This window comes from Rhodnius prolixus, unplaced genomic scaffold, assembly GCF_049639745.1.
Source record: "Rhodnius prolixus isolate KJV_2025 unplaced genomic scaffold, Rpr scaffold_3, whole genome shotgun sequence".
NCBI lineage: Eukaryota > Metazoa > Arthropoda > Insecta > Hemiptera > Reduviidae > Rhodnius > Rhodnius prolixus.
The window spans coordinates 27,369,571-27,388,453 of record NW_027411603.1 but is presented as its reverse complement, the minus strand read 5'-3'; the positions used below and the strand labels follow the sequence as shown (position 1 = coordinate 27,388,453).

At 33.0% G+C, this 18,883-nt stretch overlaps 1 protein-coding gene across 7 annotated transcripts in view; it reads left to right on the top strand.

Moving 5' to 3' along the window:
* LOC141452643 (protein capicua homolog) overlaps positions 1-18,883 on the top strand; it is a 36,066-nt gene that overhangs the window by 3,084 nt on the left and 14,099 nt on the right. For 5 of the 7 annotated variants that reach the window (XR_012457517.1, XR_012457516.1, XM_074124995.1 and 2 more), the window contains 18 exons: positions 1,729-1,843; positions 5,798-6,001; positions 6,188-6,321; positions 8,812-9,100; positions 9,316-9,580; positions 10,358-10,597; positions 10,947-11,247; positions 11,732-12,126; positions 12,279-12,458; positions 13,921-14,094; positions 14,828-14,929; positions 15,211-15,395; positions 15,825-16,011; positions 16,772-17,099; positions 17,564-17,726; positions 18,085-18,152; positions 18,360-18,451; positions 18,635-18,755. Coding sequence is in view for 5 of the 7 variants with exons in the window: in XM_074124995.1 (XP_073981096.1) it covers positions 1,729-1,843; positions 5,798-6,001; positions 6,188-6,321; positions 8,812-9,100; positions 9,316-9,580; positions 10,358-10,597; positions 10,947-11,247; positions 11,732-12,126; positions 12,279-12,458; positions 13,921-14,094; positions 14,828-14,929; positions 15,211-15,395; positions 15,825-16,011; positions 16,772-17,099; positions 17,564-17,726; positions 18,085-18,152; positions 18,360-18,451; positions 18,635-18,755 (3,543 nt within the window). In the remaining 2 variants the exon portion in view is untranslated. Of the gene's footprint in view, positions 1-1,728; positions 1,844-5,797; positions 6,002-6,187; positions 6,322-8,811; positions 9,101-9,315; positions 9,581-10,357; positions 10,598-10,946; positions 11,248-11,731; positions 12,127-12,278; positions 12,459-13,920; positions 14,095-14,827; positions 14,930-15,210; positions 15,396-15,824; positions 16,012-16,771; positions 17,100-17,563; positions 17,727-18,084; positions 18,153-18,359; positions 18,452-18,544; positions 18,756-18,883 lie in introns of those variants that run through there. The other 2 variants (XM_074124997.1, XM_074124996.1) reach the window with 2 other exon arrangements.

Sequence of the window (18,883 nt, the reverse complement as noted above, 5' to 3'; positions counted from 1 at the left end):
GTAAGTGTTCGATAAATAAAATATATTGTGTCTCTACATTAATTTATGTATACATTTATTTATTTGATGTTCTACTCTGGCATTCTTGGTATATATTCTCTAGGCCCTCTCTTTTAGAGAGATTCTTGCTATCCCTAGTTTCGCAATATCTTCTACCACTTCCTCAAGCGTACCTGCGGGGACTACAGTATTTACAAAGAACGGGAATTCTTAAGATTGAATGTAACAAATAATTTAGAAGTTCCTAACCAATCTATAGAATATACTATTTTTTCTTAAGCCAACCTATTTTGGAAAAACCGTTTTTCTTTTTTAAAAAGTTGGTGCTGTTTACCTCCTTCATCATTTTTCTAAATATCGGCATAAATTAACCAAAACCCACAATGTGTATATTAAGGATTTTCTTATGAACTTTCTTTCTATTCCTACCTCATACATTTTTAACTTCTCGTTAAGCACAATGCTGTGTGCAGTCATCTAGATGATAGGTTTCTTTCAGTTTTACTGGTAGATCTTCTGATTGTGCTCCACATCTAAAGAAAATACTATGTTTTTTGTCTCGGCGCATATGGGAAATTAAAGATAGTCCTTGCTGTGCTGGCAGATCTAACAGGGATTATGAACATCCATAGCTTATTTTAATCTGCTTCTTTTTATTATCTCTTTGAGAACGTATTTTATGAAGGAGAATTCTTGTCCTACCGGCAAAACCTAATAAATCTAGAATAACTGCTGGTTTCAGTTGATGCAGTGCTTATAACGATATAATCTGATTAAATAGCCTGAGTAAAAGTAATCTTTTACGCGACGATGCCACGATGATTGTAGTGTTTCAATAAAAGTTCTTTTCATGCTTGATAATAGGAGGCACTTTGTTGGTCTGTGTTCTTCGCGTTCTAAGGATCACCTTTTTCTGTAACTGCTGGAACGAAAAGCATTGCGATCATGTTAATTTAACAGGAAATATCTGTTTTGTGGTCCCCCACATCCGAAAAATTGAGTTTCAAATGCTCTGTATGTACGTAAATGTCAAAAACTGAAAGTAGCAGGAAGCTGTACTCCATATTTATCTTGGTTACTTCCTTGGGATTGATTAAGAAATTTGTAGTTAGTGAAAGACAGACGTATTGACCAGAAAAGATTTTTACCTTTATCTTGAATGTATGAACCCCCCAAAAATGCCAGTAAACCACTTTTATATTACAGCGGGTCTCCTGTTCTCCTGTCTTTTTCTAGTTCGATCTCTTCGTGCCTACTAACCTATTTTTGGACTCATAGAACCACACCCAATTAAAAGAAAAGAATATCAAACACTGTCAGGGAAACCCGGGGTGTCCACCAGGCTTATTGGCTGATGTCGAATACTCTAAATCTTAGAGCTGTGACATATTTTAGAAACTAGCCTACATAATCCACACAAATAACGCTACCGGATTCTCTTTTTAACATCCTCTTCTTTCGGTATACTTGCCTTACCTAGTGCTTTATCTGTGTGCTCAACTTAAGCGAGTCAATGATGATCAGAAACTTTTCTCTATCATGGTAATTCAGTTCACAGCTGTTAAGTTGTGTATAGTTCATCTTTTACAAACACTATAATTGAAACATTTTCGTTTCAGTCGTAACATGGAATTAATCTGGACTAAAATGTTTCGTTTTATGATTATATGAATTTAAATAGCACATATTCTTTTCATATATGATATATATTTCAAATTTTTGATGTAGATGCTTGCAAATTATCTGGTAGTAGCAAAAGAAGCAGCGTGCACAGCCGAGGAAGTACCTCAAGTTTAATGGATCACAGGAGTATAACACCTCGATCGACACCAGCAACACCTAGGTATGTTGGTTTATGTACTATTTATATATTTTAACTCCTTTCTATTACGAGTATATTCAACCAATTTTAGCAAGATTGATAAAAATGTTTATTTTGCTCTGTAATTATATTTTCCAACTTAAAATTTTCTTAAACATTCAGCAGATTTTTAAAGTATTTTTATTTTTACTTCTTTGACCAGTTCTTTTTCCACCTTCAGCATTGACAACTTATGTACAAAATAAAAATATAAAAATCTGTACCTGCCTTTACCTTGCTGCTAAATTAATTATCGAAGCACTTTTCACTTTTTTATATAATCGGATTTGCTACAAGCCTAATAAAAAAGAAGGAACAAAGTTAGAAAAGTTTAAGAATGTTCCTGGAGGAATAGGAATCGAAGTTACAAATAGTACATAAGAACTTCACATTCACAGATATACAGATAGAAAATCTGGTACCAAGAATTTTTAATTAACTTTTATAGAAAATCGGGTAACAATTCAATTAGTGGGCAAATGTGTACATCAAATGGAATATGAATAGAAAGAAATACGTCTTTGGCAAGTTAAGCGAGTGAAATTGTACTTCGGCCTGTTTATGAAGCGAACAAAAGGGGATAAACAGAGAGCGGCGCGTATGCGGAGAGGCAGAGCCCGTCTGTGGGCAGTAAGCCACTGATAGCTCTGTTACAAGGTGACTTCCTTTCGTCGGCTTGGCCGGATAGACCTACAATTTTCGGACAGAAATTGGGAAATTTTTCGTGAGCGGGTGAAGTTACCAACGGTGGTGAACATTTCCCAGTGTGGGGATTGCGCTCAACGAAATCAACCACAGAGAAGGAAGTTGGGAGAAGTGCTGCAGTGGCCTGCGAACAGGCGCCGGAAAGGCATTTGAAAACAGTGAATACAATTTCACCCCCGCAAAACCGAGTAAGACCCAGGTCTGGGGTAAGCTAAGTATTTCTTTTGTAGACAGTTATGTATATAGTTTTCACGGCTTTCTTTTTTCCCCAATTATATTGTATATAATTAAGGTTTTCAACAGTGTAATCTTTTTAGTTTTGTAACCCTATTAAGATATTTTTTGGTTATTACAAGAAATAGAACAGTTACACGGAAGCTACCGCCCTGGGTTTTTCTCCTGAACAAGGTTTTTCCCATTTTCTTTATTGTTTAAATACAGCTCTTACTTGATTTAATATATTGAATATTTAAGTGCCGTGACTCTAACTGATAGTATGTAAAAAGATACACATTTGCCACCAAATACTTTTTGGTTTCATTAAAAATTTCGTTTTTTTCAATATACACTTTTTTCTCCAAATCGCCTTCTTCTTTTTCTTTTTTTTTCCAGAACTCCCTCCCTCCAACCTATTTTTTTTGTTGCAGGCCTAAAAACCAGTATGTTCCCGTAGGTTCGCTGTTCCCTGCGGAACTAACTTAAAACAGCGTGGCGCCCTGAATACATTTTCTTTTATTCTTTTTTTATCCTCTCTTTTACTCATCTTATTTTATTTTATTGGTTTCTTCCTCATCACGACCCACCCCCTTCTCCACTGAGGTGACGCTGGGCCTAAATGGCACCGTAACACAAATCATTGTGTTGCCCAATCCTCACAAATAATCTTATATTTTTTTAGCATTATTAGAATGCTTGTTATGTAATCCTTGTCATATAACCATTAAGGTGGAAGTGGTTTAGGTCCAGGAAACTTAATTCTTAACTATACTAAATGCTTACTTACATCGCCAAACTCACTCAGGACATAGAAGGAACGCAAAGTTAGTTGATGTATGCTACTACTCAGGTGTTCGTAACCCACAGGTAAATTCTAGCTCATCACGATACTTACTAAAAAGGATTCACGATAACCAAGCAGTTAGAGACAGGCCTCTCAAAGCTAATAAACACTGTGGTTGTGGGTTTAATTCACGGTCAAGCCTAAATTTAATAAATATTACCAATAAAAAATACAAAAACCTAATAAAAATTTTGGTAAAAATTGTATTGTTTGTTTATTATTTTTGAGCTCATAAAGGGTAGATAGATTAGACTAGGGCGGCCTCAAGGCCTATGCCACTGCGACCTCTTTGGATCTATTGTGGCTGCCTTCACTCTAAAGCTCACCCTCCAGACCTGTCCTTTTAATCAGACTCTTGATGCTGGGGAGCGGCTCTTGGGTAAAGCTCACAGGCCTTGGTTTTTCCTCCCCGAGAAGTAACATTCTTAGCCATATGAGCCCTTCGTACTGGCACAACACGTGCAGTGCCGTTTCCTCCTCTTTCTGACAGTACCTGCAAAGGCTATCATCTGCCAGGTCCATGCGATGCATGTGTTTCCCGAGCCTGCAGTGGCCAGTTAATAGGCCTACAATCATCCTTATAGCCCCACGGCCTTGACGGATTAATTCTGCAGTCAGTCATAAATGGTGACAGAAATTACGGTTAACGTATAACACAAAATACAAAAAATTGAAATAGCCATAGTAAACAAAATAAGTTGCAAAGATAATACAAATAATGTAGTTTTAAAAAGAAATTGGAATCTGAAAAAAAATTTTTTTTCTTTAGCATGTTTAAAATACATACTACATGAAAGAAAATTTATTTGCTACTTTGGGAAATGTTAATAGTCTGCGATTCTAAAATCATTGGTATCATTTGAGAATACAGTTATGTATTTTGTGGTATGCTCATTTCTATTTTGAAAATCTTTTTATTTTTTCTTTCAAAGAAGAGGCAAGAACTACAAGAATTATTACTGTAATTCTCTGTCATTGAAAAAATTAATTTTCTAGTATTGTAAGTAATGATATTGGCTAATCGCACACACAGAAGGTAAAGACGAAAAAAAAAACTAAAAGATTGATTAGGTTTATTTTATTTAATGAAAGGGCGTCAACACCTGATTTCATTGGTACCCAAATGGATATAGTTGAAATGTATTATGGTGCAGGTTTCAGAGATGTCTGATTTGAGAGATGAACTTCATTTCATTAATGCATCTGTTTTTTAAAACGGCAATTTCATGTTTTTAACCACGCCTGAAAGTTTAATTTCAGAATAATTAATTCAGGCTTTTACCAAATTAGAATATTTAGGAAACCAGAGATTACTGCCTCGCGCTAAGCATTGAATTAGTTTAAAGCAGGGGCCAAACTTTAAAAATTTGCTAATAACTTATCAACCCCTTTATAAAAAAAAATTGTAAAAAAAAGAAAATACAAATTATGTGTTTCTTAAATGATTTATTTTGACAAAATTAAATTTTTACTTAAATTAATGAGAAATATGTGCTTGATGATGCTTGGCAAGGTTGACAATATTTGGTTCGGCTATGTTTGAAACGTTATGGTGAATAGAAAAAGGAAGACGAAAGCGCAATGGCGGGGACATAGCTCATGTGTAACGTGCTTAAAAATGACCTCGCGTCAGCTAGGCTTCACTTACTATATTGGAATTAAAAATGGTATTCCAAACGAAAATCTTTTATATCACATTGCTGTCAATAAATTTGGAATTGAATAGCATTAGTATTCATCGACCCCTAATTTTATTATATCGACCACATTGATGATCCTGGTTTAAAGGAAACTTACAGTTCTCCGAGAAGCAAATTGACAAAACATTTTCAGTTGTGAAATTCCCTTAAACATTTTTTTTTTAAATTGCTTTGTTTCTTTAAAAATTAACTTCCTTCAGAAACAGAATTAAAATTGGTATTGAAAGGTTTACACTTATACTAATTTATACTTACACTTTACTGGCACTAATAACAAGTTGGCATAACTTACAACCAAACTTCAAGTTAAAAAGGTTTTCATAAAAGTGATATGTTTCGAATACTTTCAAAGGAAAGCTCCAAAAAAAGAGGCCCTTAATTGGTGTTTTTTTATATTTTAAGAAGAAAAACAACTGCGCTCCCTGATAAAATATTGTAAATTGTTAATTTTTTTTGCTAATTTTATTATAGATCTCAAGCAGCAACGCCACATAAGTACAAAAAAGGTGATGTCGTTTCTACTCCTAGTGGTATTAGAAAGAAGTTCAATGGAAAGCAGTGGAGAAGACTTTGTTCAAAAGATGGTTGCACTAAGGAATCTCAACGAAGGGGTTATTGTAGCAGACATCTAGGACTCAAAGGCTCTAAATCTTTATTGCAGGCCAATTTTAACAGGTTGGATGTTTATTAATGTCTTGACATTATTGATATCAGATACATTATAAATGCAATTTTTTTTAGTGCTTTTTGACGATTAACTATGCTCTAATGCTTTGCTGAAGACATGATAAGCATAAGATTTTAAAAATAATTTCCGTAATGGAAATTTGTATTAATAGTTGTGTTAAAATTTTTATTCAGGAATAAGGGGGGAGGTGGAAGTACAGCTGATGGTGAAGATACTTCTAGAGATTCTGAAACTTCCCCTAACTATGTAGAAAGACGAATGACTGGTCAGTTTGATCCAGAAGAAACCGAAGCAGCTAATATGCTAGGTAATTTTTAGCCCATTGAATTTTTCGCTTCAGAATCTACTAATATTAAGATTTCTAAAGTCAATATTCCTTTACAAAGTCATAATAATCATTTAGTTCTTATCAGGATTCAGTAGTTAAGTAAAAGATAGAAAGATATACTTTTACTAATCATAGAATTTCGATAGGAATGAAGAAGTGGAAAATCAGGATTCCATTAAAGATTCTCCTAAAATAAAATTTAATTAAAAAGTTCAAAAATAATAAAATTTTGTTTTTTGTATTGTAGTGTCCAAGCTAAGCGAACAACTTAGACTAAATAAAACAAAAAATTACTGCCGTTAATAAAAATTTAACTGCTTAATTAGAAAAGGGCGATGCAAAAATTGCAAGTAATGAAAGAACTTCCATTCAAACAGGCAATCACTTCCTTTGTTCGTTAACGTACTGATACCAAAATACTGTTTCTTGTAACATTGAGAATGAACATTGTTCTAATAATCTTCCCTCCAACTTATTTAGATCCCCACATGGAGCTAAAATATAAATTTTGTCCTAGACAGTATAACTCCACTAATTAAGTTCCGAAATAACTTAATTAAATTAAAACGTATTCTTTCTTCATTTCTTTCTGATTTAACACATATCTTACTACTTTCCACTGTGAGAAGGATGTGTATGTGACGATAGCGTGGTTTCATTTGACCTTTGTGCGAACTATTTCAAACGTATACTGACAGACATTACATACAAGTTACGGTAATTTTTAGTGATACTTTAGTCAGAATTCTAAAGTGAGTAACATTCAGATATTTTCCACGATAGATTATTATTTTAATATTTATTTTTTGTTTTGGTTACTGACGTCGGAATGTTTTAGTTAACAGAAAAATTACCGAAACGTGTAAACAAATCATTGTGCATGTATTGAGAAAGTAATCTCTCAGCGATATTTGTATAGAATCTAAGTAAATAATGCCTATTTTTTCAGGCGGGCTTTAACATTAGAGGGGTCCAGTTACTGTGTTAGGATTCCTGGACGTAAAAGTCTAGAAAAACATATTTTACTTTAAATTACTCAAATTAACCATTAAATAAAATCCAAGATCTTGACCGGGAACCGAACCCTGTACCAACAATACATCTTAGATTTGCGAACCTCGCTTTTTATCACTCGGCTATGCGCCTACGATATTTATGTTAGTACGGCAATACATTCTAAAGATGGATGTTCGTCCATGCCTATAAAGGTGTAAAAGGTAAAGGGTAAAATCTCTTGTTTTTCAGCACTGTAGGTCTAACTCTAAAGAAAGTGATTTTTTTTTGCCCTGCGAGAGCCTTGGTCCCCGTCAATTAACTTCGCCGTCCAAATTTATATTGTGCTATTATTTTCCTGTTATTTACCCCAAACAGGGCTCGTGCTACCTCACATTCGTTGTCCGATCGTTCTGAATGGAATCTGAGATTTTCCCAAACAATGCGAGTTCATTCTATTCTTAACGCCTACATTCTGACACAAAGTCATAACAGAGCATTCTACTTCCTACATAGCATTTTAAGATCGTTTATTAAAACCTCAATTCGCAAGGAGAATTCTCCACTTTAGTTCCTTTTGCGCGCTGGTTTTCATAATTTAACAGAGAGTAATAAGCGAAGTCCTTCATCCAATCAAAGAAATGCTCCCTAACGCTGATTGCCTCTATCCCCACCACATTCTGTAAATAATTCTTTTGTCTTCTGTTGGTTCACTGATTTCTCTTGTTAACCACTCCAATTTTCTAGAGGGTCACCTTTTTTTTTTAAATCGAACGTGTGAAACTATCAATGTGTGATACCTTGACTTCTTTTTTATTTTCCGCCCTTTGGAATATGTTATTGTCAATTGTACTGCCCAAACAGACGAATGATTTTAGTGGAACTTCCTGGGATCCATCAGAGTTTTACATAAACCGATCTTATTTAGACAGTCGTATTTACCTTGAAATAGTATTATCTTCTATGTCTGGTTGCAATATAAGCCTTTTTTCGCTCGTAGTTTATCCTTACGAAAAACTGCCTGATATTATCGTTTCTCAGAAAATGGCAGCAGCCTTCTGTAATTTTACCTGATAATTACATCGGGATTTTATTATGTCTTCATAAATTACTCACTACATAAAGTACACTGTTTTTCTTAAAGTGTTTCTCTATTTTCATCAATTAATTGCCATGACTATTGAAGAATAATGTCTTAAGAATTTTGGAAATATTAATTATTCTTATTAATAATTGTAATTGTTTTACTTGCTATAAGAAAAAAGAAAATCGAATTGCCAAGTTTACTTAATAACTATTTAATGCTTTTTGGGTTTCATTAATCAAGAAAATCAAGTGGTTAATAATGGCAATCTTAAAAACAATGCCTTCCTAAATTTAAAGTAACCGACCCTTAAGCGTTAAGAACTTACAATGTTAGAGCAAATCTATAATGCTTACTTTCTCATTCCCTTTGTTATTTTCCGTTGCCTTTAGTATCTTTGGGTACTGGTTCTCGCACTGCTACTCCTGGTTACTCACCGACAAGTCAACACCATTTACATCATCAGCAAGGCAATGGCAGTAATGGTAGAGGTACTAGGTCTCCATCATCATCTCTTGGTGGTTCTCTTCGATCTCCTGTGACTGTTGTTGGTTCTGTGCAAAATGTCTTCTTACCTATAACAAGTCTAGGCCAACGACATCATCAAACTTTACAACAAAGGCCTTCGCCAGTACCGCATTTTATGGTAGGCTCAGCCTACAACAGCCAACATGTCATTAGGTAAATTACAACTTCATTTATAAAACCTACTCCCTAATATTTCTTGTAACTATTTAATAATTTATCTTAGATTTTAATTTTTGGATTTTTCCTTTTGCTGTTTTAGATGATTTTGTATCTAGATTAAAGTTATACCCTAAAATAATTACTATAATGAGCGCTATCACAATGCCACTAGGTGAATGATAATAAGTCCATTTTTCTAATTTTTGCAGACCTGAACTAGTTCGTCCTGCAACTTTAATTGTGCATCAGCAACCTCAACACCATTTGGAAGAAGAAACAAGTAGTGGACTGGCTACAAGTGTGATTAGAATATCTCCCAACCCTCAACAGCAACAGCAGAGACAACAGCAGCAACAGTTAGGAGGACCTCATATTGCATGGAAAGTGGAAAGTCCTTCTCCTCCATCCACTGATACATCTACAACTCATGGATATATATTGCACCAAGCACTAATGACCAGTTCTACTCAGGAAGTATGTTATTATTTAGAAGTACTTAGTGCTGTTCTCAGGATTAACATGGTGTCCAAATGCATTACCAAATTAACTTAATGACGTAATATCAAAAATGGAATTTGTATCTTTTATTGTAAACAAGTTAATGGACCATTTATGTGACTTATGTTAATATCATTAGGAAATTTATTTTCTGTTATACTAAAAAAAGAATGTAGTATTTCTTCTAGGATCAAGTTAAAACCGTTAGTTTAAGCATTTCCCTTCGCTGAGAAAATCTTTTAATCAAAATAAAAACAAAAAACTACGTATAAAAAAAAACTCGCATTTCCATAATAAGAGATGATACTTTGAAGTAAGCAACACGCACTTATAAATTAAATTAATTTTCAGTAAAACTTTTTATGATGATATTTGTTTTAAAAAACAATACTTAATTACTTTTCTCTTATTCTAGTTACCCTTATTATGTTCTTTTTATTGATTTAATCTATTCTTATTATGCTAAATTTGGCTGATACACCATGTCTTTCAATTATAGTTTGCAAATGTAGAAGTAAACTTGACTTGATTTCCTAAAACTGATTTCTGAGACATTGATTTCCTAAAACTACATTAAATTATTCTCCGGAACGTTTTAAACAGCAGTTAAAGTTAATTTGATTACTCTTAGCTCTCTATAACTTGATTAGCTCTCATTCTGGTTTGTTGGTCTTTAAAGACACAAAATATGCGTGTAAAGATGATGTATCTGTTTATTCTCACAAGTCATGTTTTTATTTGATATTCGAACAGTTGCATGGAATCGGAAGTGATGAACATCTTAAAGTCAATGAAGAACATCAACAAGCCACTGACGTACAAGAGCAAACTTCCAATCTTAGGGTATTAAAAATAGCTGAAGACAGACAAATGATACAGAGAGTCAGTGGAAATAGTGTGCCGCCTCCTCTTCAGTTACAAGAGACCGTTATTAGAAGAGATACTACCAATTCTTCTTTATTGAACACTGACAAGCATAGTGTTCTACAACAGGTTTGACATGCAACTATTTTTTTAATTTATTATGTAAGTTACCTCCGTAGTATCTTTCTATCATGTTTCTTTAGACGTTGCTTAAAGTATAAATCAACTTATTTGGAAAAATCATGACCTTTTTTTTTAACCTAATAATATTTTATTCATGAATAAGATGAACTCGAACATGTTGATGCCATAAACAAAAAACCTCTGGCAGATTAAACATTGGATTTTGTCTTCTACATATCTGTCACTTCATAAATTTAACTTCGATATTTATTTAGTCATTTGGTAAAATTATAATATGCTTACTACTACACATTTAAGATTTTAATAATATTGAGATTTAATTATTTATCTTTAGATGGCTAAATACCAGAATGAAAGTATGCCTAGCACCCTTGTACAACAGACACCGTCACCGGCTCTGCAACAGGAAAGAGAGCAACAGCTGAATACCAACAGTGAACAGAGGCTGCTTGTTGGACAACAGCAGGGGCAACATAGTGCTTCAACTACTAATAATAATACTAACAAATCAACTAATATGTACCAACATGTCATAGTCAATCCTACTGAATTGTTACCAGTGTTGCCTCTGCAGCAGCACAAATCCGACGATCACAGACCTCCACCGCCTCCTCCACATGGTAATGGGTCTGTTGGTAAGTTTATTGTAAACATTCTCAAGTGTTCTTATAATTTAATTAAGAATTCGATTTATTTAAAGAATTTCTGCAAACAAGGCTTTATTTATGATAAAAGAAATTAACGAAAGTATTAACTAATAAGAAATTAACTAATTAAATTAATTAAATAAAATTAAATTAACCGGCTTGGGATTCAAATAACAAGTTATTAATTTTGAACGTTAGCGTGTTTTAAGCAAAGACAGTCAATTCTCCTTTGTGATATCTATTTGTAACTTTCTCCTTCAGTTACTACGATGGTTGAAATAATTAGTTTTGAAGCAGTCTTCCTCTCTTTCTCCTACATTAAATTGGTATCATTATTGCATTCATAGCAAACGTTATGCAGGGTATGAAATATCGTGTCCGTACACGTGTTAAACGGGCCATATTAAGCCTGTTAAGCCTGTTTGTACCACGTATGTACTGCCAAATTCATAGTGATTTTTATGTTATAAAGGTGTGAATACGTCCCAAGGAATGACAGTTTATCCATGGGAAAGTCTCGTACCTTTGTTAGATGGAGGTAATTCTCCTCCTCTAACACCTCCATTGCTCTCGCCTCCATTATCAGCGCCACCTGTCCCTACGGAAACAGTTGGAGGACATCAACATCATCATCATTTTTTGAGTTTGAGTGGAAGAACCGGCGCCACTACCAGTCAAGATGACGAAGAGGAGGATGATGTGTTCGAAGCAGTTAGAGAAGAAACAGTAACAAGTGGTACAAATAATGCTGGGAATGCACAAGGAAGTGGATCTAGTGTTTCGGGCAAAAGGAGAACTCAGTCTCTAAGTTCTTTACAGAGTTCGGGAGGTGGTGGCAATAATAAAGAGCCTCAATCTCCACTTAAAGTGAGTACAATTTTTGTATTTCGCTAATTTTATGTAGATTCACTTTTAAAATTTACAGGTACAATAATTATATGTAGAAACAAATGTTTTAGAATGACCTATCTTCAATCTTGAAGCATTTTTTTTTTTTAATTCAGTTGATAATATTGCAGGCCAAAGATCGAATTAGGCGGCCAATGAATGCTTTCATGATCTTCTCTAAAAGACATAGGGCACTAGTTCATCAACGACATCCAAATCAAGATAATAGGACAGTGTCTAAAATACTTGGTGAATGGTGGTATGCACTTGGTCCTGAAGAAAAACAGCAGTATCATGAGTTGGCTTCAGAAGTAAGATTTTTGTTTTTTTTTCTTACTCTTACTGTATTTAGTAAATATTGAGATTGTGTGATATCCGTTCATAGATCCCTTGAGTTCAATAAAGTGGTTTTTACTAATTGGTCTGTAGCTATATATTTTTAGACTAATATGTGTTTTGTGTGTGAGTTATATTGTATTTATCATATACAACTGAAAAAAATATTTCTAAATTTTTTGTGCCAATTTACTAAATATAATTTAAGCGCTGTTAATATGAATAGATTTTTTAAAAATACTGTTTCACTGAAAAGATTTTTGTAGTTTTTATTGATTTTTTTCTCGCAAATGGCACCTTTTATGTATATTATTGAAGTTATTTACTTTGTAGCGAAGTTTGTTGTATTTAGGTTTCAAGAAAAGATTAATTGCTTGAACTCAAACCGTTGAAGTCTCTCCTCTGGATAAATGAAAATAACATCTATTGCAAGAACCCAACCCAAAGCTTCATTCAGAAGCCACATAATGCAGCGTTGAAGAGAAATTTTAATTAGCAACACAATAATAACTTATTCCATTCTAATCAGCTCAAAAGAACTAAAAGTGGTGCTATCTTTCACAAAAGTCAAGCTACATTATGTGTGATTGTAGGAGCAAATTTTCTAGGAGGTGCTTAGCAGTGCGCAGAAATGCCTAATTTGTCATGCTAGCAGCACAGTAACAAATAATAGTGCTGCAAATAATTCAAGAATACTTTTTTTTAATGAGAGATTCTTTGTAGTGGGGTTGATCTTCTTATTGGTTTCATAGTAATAATATAGCTTTTGCGTTGGTCGGGATGGGGAGATTGGCTCAACATATCAGCCTCTAGCAAGAAGGCCAACATTTTCTGTTAGTGCTATTTCTTTAGATGTGTTTCTTCTCTCGAAACCAATTTTCCTGGGTGGCAACAAAAAATCTCTTATTTTTTAATCAAGGAAAAAATTATAAATGGTTAGCACCATATAATTTGCAACTTTACGTGAACTGTTTATAAACAATCTTATATATAACAATGTAAAAAAAATATAATGGTTAATAGCATAAGCCCTGAAGGTGTACTAGTCGCCCTAGACGAAAGTTTGGCAAAAACAAAAAATAATGTCTGAAATTGACAATATTCTTTTGGAGTAACAAATCAGACACCAAAAACGATTAACAATAGTCCACAATATAAGTACCACTTAATTATATAACATTTTTTGTTTTTAAATTTTTCTGGGAATAACTCTAATTTATTTCAACAACTTAGTCGTCTCCAATATTCGAAAAGAGTTGGATATTCAGAAAATGAGATGAATGCTTTAAGGTTAATGAATTTTTTATATAATGGACACTCCCTTAAATTGTTGTCACACCTTTTAAAACATCACATTTATAACTAAAAGATTACCCACCTTTGAAAAAATAATTATGAATATCAACATTGTTTCGTTCACGAAATTATGTCCTTTAGGTAAAAGAGGCCCATTTTAAAGCTCATCCAGAATGGAAATGGTGTTCTAAAGATCGTAGGAAGTCTTCATCCGGCTCGGCAGGTCGAGGAAAATTGGGTTCAGTTGATGAGGGTGGTGAGGCGGTGTCAACTAACCTACAGCTTCAGCATTCTGGAGCTAGCACCTCTGTTGAAGTACATATTTATTTTTATTAAAGTAGTTTACATTACTTAATAATTTCCCTTATTTTATTTATTTTTTCTTACAAAATCACTGTTTTCAATTATAATTTTTTCTAATTATTGGTTGAATCTGAGTAAGCATTTTTTCTTAAGATTGCTTCCTTGTATTTTATGTTTAATCTTTGTTTAATATATAATATTCTTAAACCTATGTGGACATACGAACTAGAGCTGTGGGGTTCAGCCAAACCTACAACATACGGATGTATAGAGATTCCAATCAAAACTTCTTCGACAGATAGTTGACTCTCCTTTCTATGTGACTAACCTTACTCTTCATAACAATCTTAACATCCCATTCGTACAACAAATTGCGCTGAAAAATATCAAAAGTTCCCATACTACACTCTCTACTCGCCCTAATCCACTCGTTCAGACTCTGACAATATACCACGCTGGCTGAATTGACCTCCTTGAGGTCTGAAGACAATCGCCATCATACTCGGTTTCCTATAGAGAGTGCTGCCGCTGTAAAGTTTCTCATATCCTGCTTTTCACGCATCAATATATCTTATCTACCTTCTAATTTACTTATTTTTAATTACCGGAAGATTTTAATGAAGGTTACCAAGGGCATAGAAGTTTTTATTTAAAAAATAAAAAACACTAGCCATTAAATTATTAGGCAACTTTTTCTTCTCATATTATGTTTTCTTTATCTCTAATTACGTTGAATTAATTACAGAGTCGCCAAAGCGCGGATGCTAAAAGCAGTGAAGTTACTTTGCAGCAGGTTACTACCCACGGCAATAGTAACGAAGATGAATTTTCTGATGATGATCAGATGGTATGTAATTAATTATTCATTTATCAAAATCTTATCAATAGTGAAATACCATTTGAAAAACAAAGAGAAATACATATTTGTTTAGTCAACGGTATTTCTGTTTTACAAATTTATAAATAATAAAATAAAAGAAATATACCATCTCTTTTATGTTTAAAAGAAATATACCATCTCTTTTATGTTTAAAAGAAAAATAGGACAAGTTAGCAACGGACAAGTATACGAAATTTCTGTATGTTCTTAACTAACATTTAATTTTTTGAAATTATTTATTATTTTAGGTAATCTGCACTGACGATAATGATCTGGATATAAAGAAAGAAAAACCTGAAACAGTTGACGTGGAAATGCCGACCCAACAATGTTTCAATTCGTCAAACCTTAGAACTAGCAATTCTCCTACATTAACTTCTTCGACAACAGTTGTTTCAGATGTAACTTGTCGGCCTAAACCAATTAAAGCGAGGTAAGTTTTTTTGTTTTCAGAATTTGCATTTGCCCCACAGTAATCAACTAACAAAGTTAAATTGTCTGTGACAAAATTCCCGTACAAATCGTCTAATTAAAAAAATTAAAGAACCTGCGAGGTAAAAGTTTTAATTGACTCGAATCAGAATTCAATTTCTATTTGCCAGCTACTCAGAAATATTTAGTTTTTCTATGAATAAATAAGTACAGTTCTTTTACAGAGTAAGTAGTGCTTGAGGCCATCCAGGGAACAACCATTTTCTTGAAAAAATTGTTGAAAAATATTGAGTTTATGCATTTACTATAATTTAGTAAAAGACTAAGTAAATCGAGAAGTTACTTTGTAACAATTCGTTTAAATAAACTTAATGCGTCTTTTTTAAACATAAATAAACATAAACTTCTTTTCTTTTTTTCTTGTAAATAGACTAGGGTCAACAGGATTGGAAGGTGGAAGTAATAATCCTTCGAGTGGTTTGAAACATTCGACCTCTTCTGGAGAAAATGTTACAATGCTTCCTTATCCTTATCATTCACCTGTTAATCCCACGGGAGTTTCGGCGTTTCAGCCTACTGGAGGTGGAGCTTTCAAGACAATGCCGGTCTCCCCTAAGGTAAGTTCGCAGTTGATTTTACAAAAGAACTACATCCTTTATATTGATATAGTAAGAAAGTTCAATAAATTCTATTGAACTGAAGAAGAAGAAAAAGTCTTTATTTAAAATAAAATCAACAACATAAAAATACTTTTTTGTAGTAAATACAAAGCAAAACAAGAATACCTTTCTGTAAGACCACAACATGGCCATTGACCGTCCGTGGAACTGTTGAACTTCCTTACTAAAAATATTGTACTTTGGTACATTGTAAAAAGCAGATTGTACTTTAGTATTTAGACAGTAATCAACTAACAAAGTTAAATTGTCTATGACAAAATTCCCGTACAAATCGTCTAATTAAAAAAATTAAAGAACCTGCGAGGTAAAAGCATTCATTTGATGTTTATAACTCTTACAGTTTTAATTGACTCGAATCAGAATTCAATTTCTATTTGCCAGCTACTCAGAAATATTTAGTTTTTCTATGAAATTCATACCGTAATCTGAACCTCAATAATCAATTATGGTTTACTTTCTCTTGCATTTCGTTTCGTAAGGTGACAACGTTTTTTTTTCTTTTTCTTTAAGGTAGCCTTAAACTGTTTTTAAAATTAGGCATCTAAAAATTTTATTATTTACTTAATATTTTCCGGTATTAAGAATCATTGAGAAGAGTTAATGAGGACTTAAATTGAAATCGTTTACATCAGAAAGTACCAAGAAAGGTCTTTTAAACATATCAACTGCATTAAACATGTTTTTTAATTTCATGCAGGTAAAGCAGGCTATCATTGAAAACTCGAGTGGTGCAAACAGTGGAAGTGTTGTACAAATAAAAGCTACAAGTCTTAATTGCAAGACTAGTAACACAACGTATCAAACTTCGCAAACTCAGCCAGTTACGCTGGCTTTCTTACCCACAAACATAGACTTCAGTCTTCAAACGAATTTGCTGCTGAAGCATACATCCTCACAGTCGTGGTCTCAATCCGGAGGAGGTAGTGTCGGAGGAACTACAGAACCATCAATCAAGTATCAATTAGTGCCCGGAAGTGCTACTAATATTCAGAATTTGTATTTACAACAACGTCAAACAAGACACAGTAAGTTAAAACTTCCACCTTTTGTTATAAATAATAAGCAGTTAATAGGATATTTACAAATGTACAATTTATAGGCGATTATTTACTTTGTTCCCTAGAAATATTACGTAGGTATCTGCTTGATAGTAAATAAGTAAACAGATTGATGGTGGTGTATCTAACCTACACTAGATCTAACTTGTTAATAAATAGTGGTCCTACGTTTGAGATCCGTTTATAACTAACTACTAATTACTAATTTTTTATAAGAATTATAATAGATTACATACTTTTTACTCACTTTAAAATGATAGAATTTCGTGCAATAGTATTCCATCCTTATAACATATTTAAACTGCAATTTTTCTACGTCCATCAAAGATGGCGAATGTGTAAATTGTATCTTGTGAGATAACGGGTAATCTCATGCTGCGGGCATATAATTCAATATTTTCTTTATTGTTAAAAAAAAAATTAATCTACAGGTGATACTGGCAAGAGAATTACAACAGTTGGTGCTCCACAAATGTGCAATAATGAAAATGGTGGTATGAAATTAGTTACTCCCTGCAGTACTCAACAACAACCAACTATGAACCCTACAGTAATTGTAAGCAAGCATAATCCTGTGCCCTCTAACAATAACACGTAAGTAGTTGACATTTGTTTATTAAGTACTCACTACAAGAATCTGATATGAAACATTTGTTCCTGCATCTACTATATTCCAATAAAATAGTAAAATAGTAAAATAAATTTTCAAAACCTAGAGTTCTTATGTTATAAATCATTTATCTTTCTTATGCCACATTAACTTCTTTTACTTAGCTTACCTGACCATCTTTTGTTTAGCCTATGATTCTCTTTTCAAGAAAAAATTTAAATATCCATATATATACAAATATATTTCCATACTTTTGTAAGAATAGTGTTTTTTCGGCGAAATGAAAATTTTAATGTATTTTTTTCCAATTATTTTCATTATTTTTTTACTTATTTGGCGTAGATCTCAAGAAATGGAATGCCAGCAATCTCAAAGTAATTTAGGAGACATGCAGCAAAATTTTTTTCAAGGTATTTATGATTATTTTTTTTAAAGGAAACTGTTCAATAGAATGTTGATTAGTATATTCTTCTTATATGTTAAAAGTTATTTTACTTTTCTAAGATCTTCCAAAAAAATGTATAATTATTATTTATTGTTTTCAGTTTTATACAATGCACTTAAAAATATGTTATTTTAAAATTCATGATGAACTTATTTTGCTGTTCATTTTGTAGGTGAAAGGCAGATCGAGATTGAGATTGATATAAATAATGCAAACGAACATCAGGAAAATTCAAATCATCAATCCTACGAATCAAGAACACAGGTAAAATTGGTTAAAACAAAGTATATTTTTCGTTTCATCTGTAGCAAAATGTTTAGCGATTTCATTCCTTTTATTCCCTCTGATCTTTCTTAGCTAGAAATTCTGCCATAAGTTTCCAATGGCAGATTGAAGAATTTTATGAACAATAACTTCGTCGATTTAACAAACAAACAAAATTTGCAGAAGGCTGGAGATACGATCGAAAATATGGAGGTGGATTGCTCAGAAGAAGAGAAAACTTTTATATTAGATCCAACGCCAGCACAATTAGGAAAAGCACCTTTACAAAGAAGACAATCAATGGGTTTGTTTATTTCAGTATTTTCATTGTAAAATTCACTGACCACACATTGCCATTAATAAGCTATTTTCTTTTTTTTTATTTGACAGTTTTGTTATTCCTTTTTTTAAAAATAATAATCCAAGTAAAAT